This window comes from Aythya fuligula, chromosome 12 (assembly GCF_009819795.1).
Source record: "Aythya fuligula isolate bAytFul2 chromosome 12, bAytFul2.pri, whole genome shotgun sequence".
In the NCBI taxonomy this organism is placed as follows: domain Eukaryota; kingdom Metazoa; phylum Chordata; class Aves; order Anseriformes; family Anatidae; genus Aythya; species Aythya fuligula.
The window spans coordinates 12920823-12936985 of NC_045570.1; the positions used below are offsets into that span (position 1 = coordinate 12920823).

The 16163-nt window shown below is 35.1% G+C and overlaps 1 protein-coding gene across 4 annotated transcripts in view; it reads left to right on the top strand.

Moving 5' to 3' along the window:
* Window positions 1-15288, top strand: part of CDH11 (cadherin 11) — an 82167-nt gene extending 66879 nt beyond the window's left edge. For all 4 annotated transcript variants that reach the window (XM_032195813.1, XM_032195811.1, XM_032195814.1 and 1 more), the window contains 7 exons: window positions 1111-1298; window positions 2767-3020; window positions 4034-4170; window positions 4384-4505; window positions 5313-5430; window positions 11087-11338; window positions 12381-15288. In XM_032195813.1, the coding sequence (XP_032051704.1) occupies window positions 1111-1298; window positions 2767-3020; window positions 4034-4170; window positions 4384-4505; window positions 5313-5430; window positions 11087-11338; window positions 12381-12877 (1568 nt within the window). In that variant the 3' untranslated portion in view covers window positions 12878-15288. The remainder of the gene's footprint in view (window positions 1-1110; window positions 1299-2766; window positions 3021-4033; window positions 4171-4383; window positions 4506-5312; window positions 5431-11086; window positions 11339-12380) is intronic.
* The last annotated feature ends 875 nt before the right edge of the window (window positions 15289-16163 follow it).

Here is a 16163-nt window from a genome sequence, read left to right on the forward strand (position 1 = left end):
GTTCATTGCTCAAACCCTTAATGAGTTATGTGCTTAAATTTTGGATTCTTTGTGACAGGAGTTAATGGCCTATTTCCATGACATGTGCCAATTGTTTTTATGGGTAATGAGCCAAGACCTGACTGGTGTAAGTCTCCGGATGTTCCTAGAGTGCTACTGTAGCAACAAAGAACAATTATGGAGAGGAGGATAAATCAGATTATTTTATTTTCTCGTGCTGTTTTGGTGTTTGTACTAATACTGATGAAATGGCAGAAAATGCTGACATAGATTTGTAGGTTTAGAACCAGGTTATGTTATGTGAATGCTGTGGTAGGTTGGGAAGCTCCAGGAAGCAATGGTCCCTAAAGGACAACTGCTGGTAAGAGATTTATCCAGAAAGAGTATTGGTCTCCTCTAGTGTCCTTAATACACAAAGAGAAATGTGTGGCACCACAACTATGGGATGTGTGGGGATGGTTTTCCCTTTTAAGTTTGATGAGGTAAAGCCTTTTTAAGTATGGAATCCTACACAAATTGGTATATATATGTATTCTCTGTTGTGGTAAACTGTTATAATCACTACAACAATGCATTCATACTCCAAATTAAAGTCATATAAAGCAGCAGTTTTATTCTTTAGGCAGTACAGCAGTCAGGTCTATCCAATTCATATTATGTAATTTGTGGCTACTGAATAAATTGGCAGAAACACTTCACAACTATAGAATTGAATGTCATACTGTGAGTTGTATGAAAAAATTTTCCTTCATTTTTTTTAGTAACACCTTTGATATGAATTATAACCTTGATAATGTCACAACAATTTCTTTATTCTGACTAATCAATTGTCTTTTTAACCCCTCCCAGAACAGATAGGTATACAGATGTTATGTAAAACATCAATGAAGAGGTAATTTTATATAGATTAGCAATGTGTTTTAAGATTTCACATATGCCTTCTCAGAGCTCTTTATACCGTAACATTCCCTCAGGGAATTTCAAAGTGTAAAAAATTACTGTGGTTAGTTGGAATTTATAAGTTAAATGAGTAAATTTACAACTGGAGAGCAGACTGCATACTTAAGGCAAATGTCTTTTTTTTTTTTTTTTTTTTTTTTTTTCTGCCAGGTGTGTACCAGATGTCAGTGTCAGAAGCAGCTGTTCCTGGAGAGGAAGTAGGAAGGGTGAAGGCCAAAGATCCGGACATTGGAGAAAATGGCTTAGTAGCTTACAGCATCATTGATGGAGATGGAGTGGATATGTTTGAAATTACAACAGACTATGAGACTCAGGAAGGTGTTGTAAAGCTTAAGAAGGTGAGTAGTACTGTCCTTTCAAACCTACCAAAGTGCAGTATTCTTTGTTTCTGACAGAGTATGTGGTAGTAATGGGTTATCACCTAAGCTAAAATATCAGTAAATGCAATTTCACTTAATTTGTTTCTAAAGCTGTGATTAACTCTTAATATTCCATTTCCCCATTAGCTGAATTGGAATGGAAGAAAATAACCAAGAAGAGTTACATAAAAACTGTACAGTGGATTAATTGCACAAACTAAATGAATTCATAATAAAAAGTCACGGTAAAATACAATGCCATCAGCTTCATTGTTAATGAAGTTTTGCCTAGTGCTGATAAGTAGCAGACATTCACTGTTGCTTTATGTTCAGTCTGAACAGCCTCATGCCCTATAGTTTGAATTCCTCAGCTGTGCATTGTCCAAAATACTGTTCTGAAGGAGTCACAGGCTATGCCAAAAGCAGCAGAAATACTAAGGTGATTTCATACATCAATATGATTTTTAAAAGTGTTATTAAATTATAATTTAGAAATCATATAATATTATTTAAGCATTATTATTTTGCCCTTCATATCTTTTTATTCATCTCCTTTGGAGATATTCAAAAGTCAAACCAGAAGGCCAGGGCAACCTAACTTATAAGTTAGCCCTGCTCTGTAAATTGGGGCAGTCTCTCTGGAGGAGACCCAAAGATCTCCTCTAATCAAAATTATCCTGTGGTTCAATTACTGTACTTGTTCTAGAAGTGGGAATGTATGTCATGTGCATTTTAAAATGTGGGCATATTGTCACTGCCTGCATTCACTTTATGCTGTTAGCCTACTTTGTGAATCGTGGTTGGCACCTGTTTCTCAGGTATTTAGAGGCACGATCATTTTGAGGTGACCAATGCTGCAACACTGCAGCCATTTCACGTTGATGACAATGCAGATATGCTGTGTCTTGGATCAGGCTTTCTAAAGGACCTAGCTGGCATTATTTCACCTCCACTTTGTAAAGTGACATGAGATCTAGGGATGGAAAGAACTACAGAAATCAAAGAACTGCAAGCCATCTTTGTATTTCCTCTACTACTTCAAAAAAATTAACTTCACTTTGTCCATATCCATATCTCTAAAGAGATATGGATAGTCCAAGGCTGACCCCTTTCCTATCCATTCCTCTTCCATGCTATATGTAAGGCTGCACAAAGGACAGGGTAATTTCCCCAGTAAAGATGATTTCCTGAGAGATGCAGGAAGCAAAGAGCAAGACAAAGACTCGTCTTGATATTTTGAGTGCCTTCTTATGCTGCTCCATACATAGAATGTAGCTCCTTCTATTTCAGTCTTTTTGTTTTTAAATACACACATTTCAGTCCAAGCTTGTTGACAGATATGCTCACATTTGTTTTATGTTATTGAATACTAGGAGACTGTTGACTGCTTTTACACTAGTTTTGCTAACTCTGTTGAATGAATACGTTATTTTCTTGTTTCTCACAGCTCTTAGATTTTGAAACCAAAAAGTCCTACAGTCTGAAGGTAGAGGCAGCCAACGTACATATCGATCCGAAGTTCATCAGCAATGGACCATTCAAGGACACAGTAACAGTGAAGATTACAGTGGAAGATGCTGATGAACCACCTGTATTTTTAAAACCAAGTTATATTTTTGAAGTACAAGAAAATGCAGCATCTGGCACTGTGGTTGGAAAAGTACATGCCAAAGACCCTGATGCTGCAAACAGTGCTATAAGGTATGCTTCATTAGAGCAGGCTGTTTCTTTGTAAGCATGGTAAGCTTTTAGTATTGTTATACAAATTATTAAGATAGCATAATAGACCTCAGACAGTAAGATTCCTAATTTACATAGAATATTACTAAGTGTAACCATACAGCATTGCTTTTATGCCTTATTCCATAAGGTACTCTTTTCTCAAAGTCTGTATCAGAAAGTCCTGTAAGTGTACCACAGCTGTGTCTACCTAAAATATACCTGAGGACATCTGAATTAGATTCTATTCTATATCTTATCCTTCTTAAAAATATCTTATTTTATTATCACAGCATCTTTTTCTCAAAAGATAGGAGTCCGTACAGTGCCTTACAGACTATTATAGATAAATGCAAAGCATTAATTTCTACTGAAAACCACGTATACACACCTACTTTCTGCAGTTATATTGGGTAGTCTTCTATTAGGGTACTTTTTTTTTTGTCATGTTCACAGTGTAACTTAAATTATAAAACACCATTTTATGGGTATAGTTAACATTTTGGAGAATTGCATGGTAAAGATGAAAATCAGAGGTGCATAAAACTGTGGACATGTGTAGGTAATAGATAATATTTAATAAGCTAGTATGATCGACTAACATTTTGAATAATCCAAAGATCAGAAGACTTTAAAGATCTTTGTCATTAATATGAAACAGATAAAAACATAAATATATCTGTAGATATTGTAATCGTATTTTGTAAGAGAAGAATGTAAAAAAAAAAAAAAAATCAGGGGGTTTTAATATAGAGACTTCAAAGAACAACAATTTTCACTTAGTACTAGCATCCTGACAATATTTTTTCTAAATGTAGAATTGAACCTAGTGAACATCCTTTTAAAACAACCATTTATCATTACATTCAAAATAATATTAAGGGTACTGCTTACAGTTATTTAAAAATCATAATGTTTTTTTTTTTTTTAAAAAAAAAAGGATACATGAAACTGCTAAATCTTTTTTTACCTAATTACCGACTTTCAATCTTTAGGTATTCAATTGATCGTCACACTGACCTTGAAAGATATTTTACTATTAATGCAGATGATGGCAACATCAAGACAATAAAAGCTTTGGATAGGGAAGAAATTGCTTGGCATAATATCTCTGTCTTTGCAGTTGAAGTTCGTAAGTATTTCACTGAATTATTTTGTTACCAATTTTATAAATTCTGTTGTCTTCCAATTGACTCAAATTGGTATGTTGCAGTAAATCCTAACAGAAATACCTTAGCCTATTTCTTTTTCACCTGCATACAATTAATACAGTTTTTGCTATGATTTTGTTAGTTTTGAGGGATCCTCCTGCTTCCATTTCATTCTGGTTTTGTTTACACCATAGACAAACAACACCAGGAAGCCAAAGTTCCGGTTGCAATTAAGGTTGTTGATGTCAATGACAATGCCCCCAAATTTGCGGCAGCCTATGAAGCGTTTGTCTGTGAGAATGCTCGAAGCAATCAGGTAAGCCTGTGTGCTCCACCTTCACCACATTTGAATTTCTTACTGTAGGTTGTTAGCCCAGTTCTGTGTTGAAAGCTTGAATAAATTGCAGCAACTGAACATTTATTTTTAAATTTTGTACAAAATGCCTAAAGCACTCATCCTGTGTGTACTTTTCCTGTGGTTTTATTTTGTATTGCTATCAACAGATAGCAATAGAGTGCTTTGTGTATTGAATATGAATGATGTTGGCTGTAAGTACCCACCAGTACATGGGCAACAGAGCTGGTTGGGAACAACTTTCTCAGTTGTGAGCTTGGTTTGGATATTAAGAAATATTCAGCATCTTACAAGAAGAACGACAGTACAGTGCTTGTATGGTGTAGTTTACAGATTTATCCCTGAACAATCTGCGAGGAAAAGGGAGAGCATCAGGTGGAAATAAAGCACTATACACTACCTGCACTTTTTGATTTGGTGTAGCAGTTTGGAAGAGACATTGTGAGCTGCTGAATTTTCTGCAAAATGTTATTTAGCCTACTAAGTTATCATTAGCACAGGTCTGTATATAAGAATGTATATCTAGGTGTATCTATACTTTTACACCTATAATCCTGTGTTGATTAAATGTAAAATAAAGATTGCCTTTCTAGCTTTGAGTCTGCAATATGTTTATAATTGCATACATTTGTTGAGATATATTGGTGTTTTCAGCTATTTCCTCTGACTTTGTAATTCTTTGTATTCGAATGATTTCTCAGAATGCTGTCTATATGTGATGTATCCAGAGAAGGAGCTGTTTGCTTACAAACTACTTTTCTTTTACAGCAATTTATTACAATTAGTGCTGATGACAAGGATGACTCGGCCAATGGACCAAGATTTATCTTCAGTTTACCACCTGAAATTATTCATAATCCAAATTTTACACTCAGAGACAACAGAGGTTTGTATGAAGGTTTCCTCTATAATAGTGTCCAAAGAAATGACAAAAGAAAACTAATGGCCAACTTAATGTCATGCAACAGCATTTTCATTAATTTTGACAGAGTGCCTGTTTTCTAGAGATTTAGGGGAGGAAGGCAGAAAAAATGCAGCTGAAATACAGGAATGTTCTTGGAGTAGTGTAATGCTTATTAACCTTATTTTCTTGAATACATATTTAAAATTACATAATAATACCCTACATGAAAATCCACTGCCATTTTATCACCCAGGAAGAGGATAAAAAACATTGAGAAAAATGTTCAGTAAATTTAATTAGCAGGTCTCCTTGATTTAAACAAAACTACTTCCTAATCTAAAATTAGTGAGGGAAGGGTAAATTATTATGTTGCTTGTATTTTTTACGTAAATCTGTTTGCTGGTTTTTGGATGTCAGGAGACATGGACTAGGGTCCTAGTGGAAAGAAGTCACTGTGAAACTAAACCTTTGTAGGAAATTTCTGTTGTGAAACAGAAATCCAGGGCGGGTATATCGCAGTGTATGGGTATCCCGGTCCCTTTGCCAATTTTCTCTTAATGAAATACAATACAGTCTTGCAGTCAGAATGAGCATCATAAGAGGTAAGAAATTTTAGTAACAAAACAAACAAGCATAGATGAAAGCTAAAATTTATTAGATATTCTAACATTATAACATCATTGAACCTGACTTACCAAATGTTGAGGAATCGGGGGGAGCGGGGGGAGGAATACAGATTCAGCCATTATAAATATTTATTCTGTTTATTTAGTGATAATCAGTATGGCATTTATGTTCAATGTTCATTTGTTGTTTTCCTGTACAGGGAAAAAAAAAAAATACAGTTTCAGCTTCTAAAGAACTGGTTTTAAATAGCAAGCTTTAATGTGTGAAGGAAACAACTGTTTTCTGAAATGTAGAACTCAGTTGAACTGGTTTAAATAATGATTTATTGTAGATTGACAGAAGTACAAAAGGCAACATAATCCAGATACATAATTTCAGTAACAACTTTTTTTCTCTCAAATGTTATGTTGTGGTATGCTTTCTATCGCCATCAACATCTGAAGTGAGGGCAATTATCATCAGAATTCCTAAACAAAAGTTCCATAATTCTTGAAGGATCAAAGTAATATTGTTGCCTAGTACTTGACACTTGTACATACATAAGCAATTCATAGAGGATCCAGTGGAGAGAGTATATTTATTCTCTTTGAAGTAAGAAAAACACCATTTTTGAAAATTTGATGAATGTATTTTAGAGAGAAGTAAATAGAAATGAATTCTTTGCTTGAGACCCTGAGGTCAAATTTCTCCTTACAAGATATTTTCTGGTCAACATACTAAATTGAAAATGGATTAGATTGTATAATCTAACAGAGAATGTGTAAATCAGAATTGAGATGCTTTGATACAGTTGCCGGCAAATGGTCTTATGGTGCCTGACTCCAGCCAATTCGATTAATCTTTCATTTCCATATTCAGCAGATTCTCTCTTTCTCTCTCTCTTTCTATCTGTCTCTCTTTCTCTCTCTCATGACAAAGCCCAGATAAAACTGTTTAGTGATAGAAATGATGATGTCCATCAAATGTAGTGACTGGACCTAGATATCTGAAAAGGTTATTTCAACAAGTCAGTATTTAAGGGTTGAATCTTCCTGTACAAATTTTTGTTTAGAAAATAGTGTAGTGCAATCCATCCATTTACATCCTGTTTTTTCTATCATTTTTGTACAATCCTTACTGCAGTCATGTTGCTAATTTAACTATTTCTGTGTTGTTTCATTTAAAAAAAAAGTTATGATATTGTAGAGAGTTAAAATTCTGTTTACTTCCATATAAAGAACTTCTCAGAAACAGTGTGCTATCGTTGGCAAGTCAAATAATTTACATGATCATTTAAAGTTTCTTTTTCATTTGTAAATCTGAGCAGTCTATATACCATGCCACTGCTTTCAGAGGGAATTACTAGTTTCAGAGAAAAATGGCTTTATTAACTGTGGAGAACAGTTAATGAAAACTCCAATGTTTGGGTCTATTACAAAACTTTAAAGTGAATACAGTCCTATAATTATCATTTAATAGAGTTTCTTTCTACCAACTCCTAAAAGTAATCACATATTGCAGTAATCCAAAAAAGTAATCACATTCTACATCCTATTAATAGCCTACTGTGTTACCAAGTTTTTCAGCTGAGACTATCTTCAGTAGAAAGCATGAGATAATGGCTTATCACATGCTGTGATAAAACACCGAATTACTTTTGCGCTGTTTACTTACATTATACCACATAAGTAAACAGCACTGTGTTTGCCCAGGCTCTGTTCAATTTTACTCCTATTGAAGTCAGAGCTTCAAAAGAGCAGCGGAGGCTCATAGCACTTCACCACAGAGAGATGGATTTTTAGCAGATGGATTTCCTGCTTTAAATCCTGCCCTGTCTGTCCTAAACTGAAACGCCCTTTACTTGGGTTCACCTTGTGTGGAGGCCAGGCACAAAGCCAATACTGCTGGAAGTATTGCAACCACCTCGCTTTTGCATGCTGCACAAGGACGCATCATACCACACTGGCAAAAGTGAGGTGTAGTGATGTTTTCAAATATGCAAGACAGAGCTCTATGAAGACTGAAATTAAGTTCATGAGTCCACTAAAATCAGTGACAATAATAGCTGGAAAAATGAGAGCATGTGTATTTTCTGGATGGTGTTGAGACAGATATTTTCTTCTTTCTGTCTTTGTGTTCTTCAAGACTGCCAGTCAAGTAGTTCCCATACGTGTTAAGTAATAGTTTTAAGTTGGTATTGACATTTAACTTCTGTTTCTTGACTTAAAAAAAAATATGCCATTATACCTGGATTATAGTTATACTCCTGGGACTTGAAAATGATGAAAAAGCGAGGATGAGAATATTAGCTAGGATTATATGTTATCTTTTATCTAGGTAAAAGAGTTTTATTTTCTCTTGTGGATATTATGTTCTTTCTAAATGTGAGAAGTGAACATACACAGAAAAGAAATTAAATGACGTGTTAGTCCTTTTTAATTTTTAGCCAGGAATATTGATTGGATTTTACTTTTAAAAATATATGTATATATTAACTTAGAAATCACCTCAACTTAAACCAGATAAATGACCCATTGGATCACATTCAGCTTTAGTATAACATAATTGGCCACACTGTATAATAACTGAGTAATTTTCCATCCTTTTCTTATTTCTAGTAGGAATACTATTTAAGCTATTAATAATATTTACCAAAATTCAGGAAACATGCAATATGATATAAAAAATGTGTAACCAAGAAACTAAATATACTAATACTTGATACGGCTTATATTTCCTTCCAGTTTGCCTTTACAGTCTCTAGGCAGTTGTATCTCAGTCCTCTAGTGATGTTCATATATTTTGGCACAAGAGTTGTCTGTCCTGCTGCACTCTAATTTAATAGAGCAGATCTTTGTTCTCAGGTTGATGAAATGAATTATTAAATGCATTTTAGAAAACCCTTTGGATTAATTTGATGCTGTATCAATGTATGTTTGTTCAGGTGTTTGTTGTTAGGTTAATAGGTATCAGATATTACACTTCTATTTATATAAAATTATCATGAGCCCATTAACTTACAGTCCAAAAATAAGACTATCAGATAAACACTAAAATCCTTTCAAAAAATTGTGCCAGAAAACCTAGCTCAGGAAATGTTGCATGTAAACATTTAGAGGGGTAGAATGACTTTGAAAGGAGACAAAGGGCACATCGAAAAACCAGAAGTGATATTGGGAGGTGAATTAATTCTGCATGTATCAAATGTATCTAAGACAGTCCTAAAAAAATTCATCCTATTCTGGTGTGATCTGCAAAATTTTCTAGTGTGGAGAGTCTCAATAAACAGGACCCTAGTACAAGCATCCTTCTCATCCCATAAATTGATCTGTGTCCATCAAGTCTGGGGACTGTTTCAGACCTTCTCCTACATCAGGGGTACTGTCTGCAAGGGTGATTAAGGCAAGAGCACTTCACTTTTGGTATAATTTATTCACAGATTTTCATGGAAAATGATTAGATCATTAAAAGAGGTTTTATGGTTTGCATTATTAAATTCTTGAATTTATGCTGACTCTTCAACAGGGAAATGATTAATCTTTTGCAGTACCCCAAGGCAGCAATAAAATGGAAGAGAATAGCCCTCTGTTAGTAGATAAAAGGACCATTCTATTCTCTTTTTTTCTTTTCATTATATAGTGAAAAGCAAAGAACTTTCTTAAAACAGAAAAGGTTGTGTGAATTAAATTCTCGTCATAAACTAGTTTTTGAAGGTCTGAAAACGACAGATGGGGTTGTTTTGTTTTACTTACTTCGGGATGTTTACAATTTTATAAACTTTGATTCAGTCTGAGAACTGAGAAACAAGAAGCACAAATAAAGCAATGCTGTTCATGCTTCCTTGTCTTTGTCTGTCAAGGTTGGGAGCAGGAAGCCCTAGCCATCTCATCCCAGTGTTTCACGTCACACACTTCCCTTTCAAATGCTTTTGCCCCAGGACTATCCAAAACAGCTTTCTGTGCTGAGATGGATGCTTGGTTTTGATGCCCTGGACCAGGAAGCCCAAGGCAGGCAACTGCTCAGTGATAACAAATGGAAATGGTGTTAGACAGGCACCATAACTCAGTACATGGCCACATAATTCATAATGTGTCCCGACAGCCTGTGCATGTATGATCGAGCTGTCTGAATTCTGGTTTGGAGGAGTTTGGGTGAAAAACTGGTTTTGCCAAAATGCTGCTTGCTTCAGTGCATCTTACTGAAAGAGATGAACATTGAGGCTCTGATCTGCTAATACACAGTAAGTGTTGGATTTGTGTTTTGGTGGGAGTCTCATTCACACCGGCCATGTCGGTGTTTTCCATTCCTGCAGGTCTGACACCAAGAGCAATAGGTCAATAGGGGGATTCATTTTCTTCCCCTATGCTAAAGGCTTTAATTTTCAAAATTGCTTATACCAAGCAATACCAAGGCCCAGTTATTCTAACGGTTGTTGAAGTATTGTGACTTTCCCAGAAAGTTGCTGGGGTGCAAAAAATATTGTCATTTTCCGTGATAACGGTTTGCAGGGTAGGATTTCGGTGACATATGCACTGTTTAGTATTTATGGTTAATGTGTTACATTGCCTTAGCTGGTATATCTAATATTCAAGTGTTTATATGATGTCTGTTTTATAATAAACATAAACATTATGAGTCGTATAATCACTGCTTTGTTTACTGTTAGCATATTCCCTTTTGGTGTTTAAGTAATTGGTGAACTTGCACATGAAGGATGCTAAGATACTTTGAAAAGAGAACAATACATGTTAAAAAGTACTAACCAAGAGAGACAGTTTTTGTGTTCCTTGTGTTACCCTCATCACCCTTAAAACTGGGGGGGTATGGATGAAACAAAATACTGTAATTGCTTTGGGGTCATTAGGAAGGTGATACTTTGTTCATGTTGTTTTTACATTCTAAAATGTTAAAAAAAAAAAAAATAATAATAATAATAATCAGGGCCACTGTGGCAAAATATATTTTTTCCGTATTTGCTAAGATGAAAACTTTGAGGAAAAAATGATAATGACCATCTCCCTTCTTTAAACAGATAACACAGCAAGTGTTCTTGTTAGACGTGAAGGATTTAGTCGCCAAAAGCAAGATTTATACCTTCTTCCCATTGTAATAAGTGATGGTGGACTCCCCCCTATGAGCAGCACCAACACCCTCACCATTCGAGTCTGCGGCTGCGACAGCAATGGCTCCTTGCTCTCCTGTAATGCCGAAGCCTACATCCTCAATGCTGGATTGAGCACGGGAGCTTTAATCGCCATTCTCGCTTGCATTGTGATTTTGTTAGGTAAAAAAGTTCTATACTTATTTTTCTTCTATACTTGTTTGTATTAAAAAACAAAACAAAACAAAAACACAAAAACACCAAAAGCAAAAAAAAAAAAAACTTTGGCTCCAAGATGGAGAAGTCAATCTTAATTTCTTAGCATTTATTTTTACAGGTGGCACTAATCTGGCAGGCTGAAACACAATATATGATAACTGCAATAGAAAGCACCAGAGAATTTGTCTGTGTGTGCTCAGAGAATGTCCTTTTGTGGCCTAATATCAGTTAATCAGGGACACTGTTTAAAGGAGGTCACGACATACAGTTTTAAGTTTTGTGATCTTCCCTGGATGACAGGTTCCTTATTGAGGTCAGCCAGGATTAATGGCTCCTGCCAGCTATTTCCCTCTAACTTCTCTTGTGTTGAAGACAAATGAAGGGCTCAGAAGACCTGCTTTTAAGAAAGCACTATAAAGCTTTTCCTGATTATTTGAAAATATTTACATAAAATGTTTTAATTTGTCCATAGTAATTTATAGTATTTTATTATGTATTTTTAAGTAATTTAAAGAAATCTGCAGTGAGAAGGAACACGTCAACAAAGGCACGTATTTTCATCTGTTACTTCAGAAAAATTCCATTGTCATGGAAATGCCCAGAACATGGAATTAGAGTTCAGCTTTGGGCATACAGGGGACAGTAAAGATTGATCCTTGTTTTGCTGCAGGCAGAGATGTGATTGGGCAGCTCAGGCAGTGCTGCTGCATTAGAGACCCACAAATGCTTTTCCTGAATTAAAGTCTTGCATTAATGATCAATTAGTATGAGCAGTGGATTTCAGCCCAATGAGAAACCCTCAAATCAGTATGCTCAATTCGTGTGGACAAACATCGTAGCTTTTACTTAGCTGGATATTCTAAAAATGCAGATGTTAGCAAAAATACATGCTGAACTGCTGCTTAAAAGCTGAGATTTCAGTGAAGGCAATAATCTTATTTATAAAGCAGCTACTGTTTGAGGTACAGACTAACTTGCTTTTTTTTCCCCCCGCCCCTCCCTATAGTCATTGTAGTGTTGTTTGTAACACTGAAAAGGCAGAAAAAAGAACCTCTGATTGTTTTTGAAGAAGAAGATGTCCGGGAGAACATTATTACTTATGATGATGAAGGTGGAGGAGAAGAAGATACTGAAGCTTTTGACATAGCTACTTTGCAGAACCCTGATGGCATCAATGGATTTATTCCTCGTAAAGACATAAAACCTGAGTATCAGTATATGCCAAGACCAGGGCTTCGACCAGCTCCCAATAGTGTTGATGTTGATGATTTCATCAACACAAGAATACAAGAAGCTGATAATGATCCAACTGCTCCTCCGTATGACTCTATTCAGATCTACGGCTATGAAGGAAGAGGCTCAGTGGCTGGTTCACTTAGCTCGTTAGAGTCAGCGACAACAGATTCTGATTTGGACTACGACTATCTACAAAACTGGGGACCTCGATTTAAGAAACTTGCAGACTTGTATGGCTCCAAAGACACTTTTGATGATGATTCTTAACAATAAAGTTTAAGATTTGGCCTTAAGAACTGTGTCTGATGTTCTGAAGATTCCAGAAGAAATTTAAGCAGGTATTTTTTTAAAAATCAAGAAAAGTCTCATTTAAACATGTAAGTTTGACAGAAAGGATTCCTTTGATAAAAAAGGACATAAAAGTGGTAAATACTGTGAAGTACCTTTTCCTGCAAAAGGCAAATATAGAAGTTGGCTGCCAACTTCACTAGAGGAAAAATACCCACTTAAGAAATACAAAATATTTAAATGAAGGAAAATGCTAAAAGTGAACCTACAAATAAGGGAAATCTTTTATGTGTTATGAACATCTAAATCTTTTATGTCAAAGAAGCTTCCACAAATTAGAAAAGATAACAGTTCTGAGCTGTAATTTCGCCTTAAACTATGGACACTCTATATGGTAGTGCATTTTTAAACTTGAAATATATAATATTCAGCCAGCTTAAACCCATATGATGTATGTACAGTACAATGTACAATTATTATGTCTCTTGAGCATCAAACTTGTTACTGCTGATTCTTGTAAATCTTTTTGCTTATACTTTCATCTTGAACTAATACGTGCCAGATATAAAAACTCTGTCTTGTTGCAGTGGGAGGCGCCCTATTTCTATGTCATTTTTAATGTATCTATTTGTACAATTTTAAAATTCTTATTTTAGTATACATACAAATATCAGTATTCTGACATGTAAGAAATGTTACAGCATCACACTTATATTTTATGAACATTGTACTGTTGCTTTAATATGTGCTTCAATATAAGAAGCAGACTTTGAAATAAACTGATTCTTTTTTAATTCTTGTTCTGGTTATTAAGCATATAAGGAAAAACATAGTGTTTCTAATGTCCCATTTATAGTTCTGACTAATTTACTACAGTTGTGACCTTTTAATAGCCTTATTTATTATGTGTTTGTAGTTGGTTTGTTGCCTTGTTAAGTGATTATTTAAAAATCAAGTACATTTTACAAATGTTTTTTAGATTAAAAAAAAATGTAACGTCTGGTGAACATTTTGTACCCTCTCTATATACAGCTTGTGGCTGCTCCCAGAACACAGTAATAATCATCATATAATATGACTGTGTTTTCTGGATTAAATTAAGTGTAATACTTTTAAATATGTCCCATGTAATATGCATTTATCTTATATCTTAGGAATTCCAGAGGTTTCAGAAATGACTTTATAAGTGGACAGGAGCACTCTGTGTTTACAGTTTACTCCAGGCTTGTGATTTCCATACCTGTGCTAAGCTTCTGCGGGTTTTAGAGACTTAAATCTGACCCAATTTAGCTATAATTTCCCTAAAGACTGTTCTACCTGACAATTACCTTACCTGAGTATTAATTAAGATTCTGGCACTTACTTTTATTTTGATTTTTTTGTTTTTGTTTACTGCATTAGAATAGCATCATCCACTGATAGGAAGACATTTTAATTTGTGATGACAGAAATACAGAGTGCTTTCAGAGTTGTTCTTTGTAATGTATGTTTTTAATCGAAAAATGATCTATAACTTTTTTTATATTAGTTCAGAATGAGCAAGGGATTGGAATATGTTCCGTGCATCAACATTTTCAGCATCTGTGTACAGCTGTAGTTGTGCTAAATTTAATATAGTTTGCTGTTTAGGGTCAGAGATCAGCAGCTGCAATATGGGAAGAGGCAATAAATAGAAGCGATATACATTTTTCTACTGTTCATTTTACAGACCCTGTCCTTCATTTGCAGTCAAGTACCAAACTGCTTGATCTGAGAGGAAATCTGATTTGTTGGTGTATTGCTTTTCTGAAGACCCCCATATGTGTAGTTAGATTAAAATTTAATTCATTAAAATTATGAATGATGTTTCAGCTCTATAATCATAACATATTCACTTGTCCCATTATATCCCTATGTTTTATAAGGCAAAGTTTGCTAAATCAGCAGATTTGCTCTACAATGTTTATTGTAATATTTCACTTTATTATAGCTGTATGCATTCTATATAATTCTATAGTTTATTATTAACTCGGTTCAAATTTCTTTGGTTGTTGATTTTTTTCTCTGTTTATAATCCAAAGAATATTTTGCTAGATTTGCACATTTCTCCATTATAAATTTAAATAAACATTAAAAAATGAAATGAGTATCAATTTACAAATTAACAAATGGAAATAAAGTTAAAAAAAAAAAAAGTCATTTGTAGGACTCCATCCTCATTGATGCTATCTGGTTTTGTTTCACTATTGAGCAAGTTTTAGAATTAATAACTGCATTTTCTACATTTTTATGTTTGATTTTTAAGAAGGACATTGTCAACTACATTTTTAATAGTTTTAAATGCTTTGAGTTTTAGTCTCTATTGTTTGTAGCACTCTCGTAGATGCTTGGAAATAAATTTTCTTTCCCTGCTGGTTTTGTCCTTTTTCATTTGATTATTTTTCCCTTTCCCAGTGAATATGCAATTATGATAGTGCTTTATTAAGTTAGTCTTGCTAATCTCAGCCAACACTACCTCTGAAATGCTGGGAATTATACTCATTACGTATCATCTGCAGTACCCCAATGAACTGTGTTTTGGCAGAACGACAGGGCATTTATTTGTGTTAAACTTCACAGCAGTGGTTGCTGGAGTCTCAGGCTTATAATTTGAGTGCAAAAATCAGCCCAGCACAGCAGTGCTGGGTTAGTCCCCAACAGAAATTAGAGAAGACTGTAGGCTGGGGCTGTAGTTTGCAGCAGTGCTCCCAAGGATCTGAGCGACCTGGGAAGGGATTTACTTGCAGGAGCTACTTTAAGGTAATCTCTCTCACTGTCTGCCTGAGCTCAGGGAAGGACTGAAGCCTCACATCCATGGAAGGCCACAGAGAGATTCACTGTAACTCCAGTGGGTTTGAAGGCAAACAGTAATTAATAGGATCAGCACAACTGTGCGGCAGGTAAGTTAAGGGACACTACCAAATCCAGATAATGTTTTGGCCATATTTTCCCTCTCAGACATCCTGCTTAAGGATCATCATTTTGAGATGGAAGAGTAGGGGGAACAACAAAATTCCTTCTGATTCCATCAGTTACAGACATCAAGATGTTAACCAAGAGTAATGTTTATTTTGCGAATGGAGTACATTACGTAGATGTATGTGCTCCCATTGGCAAAAACAGTCCCCTCCTTTTCTAGCTGCTTGTCACCAGGAAAACTTGCATCTGAGCAAGGCTGACGCGTCCCCTATCTCTCATATATCCACAGTACAAATGTACACAATTTCTCTCATCACTAGCAAGAAGC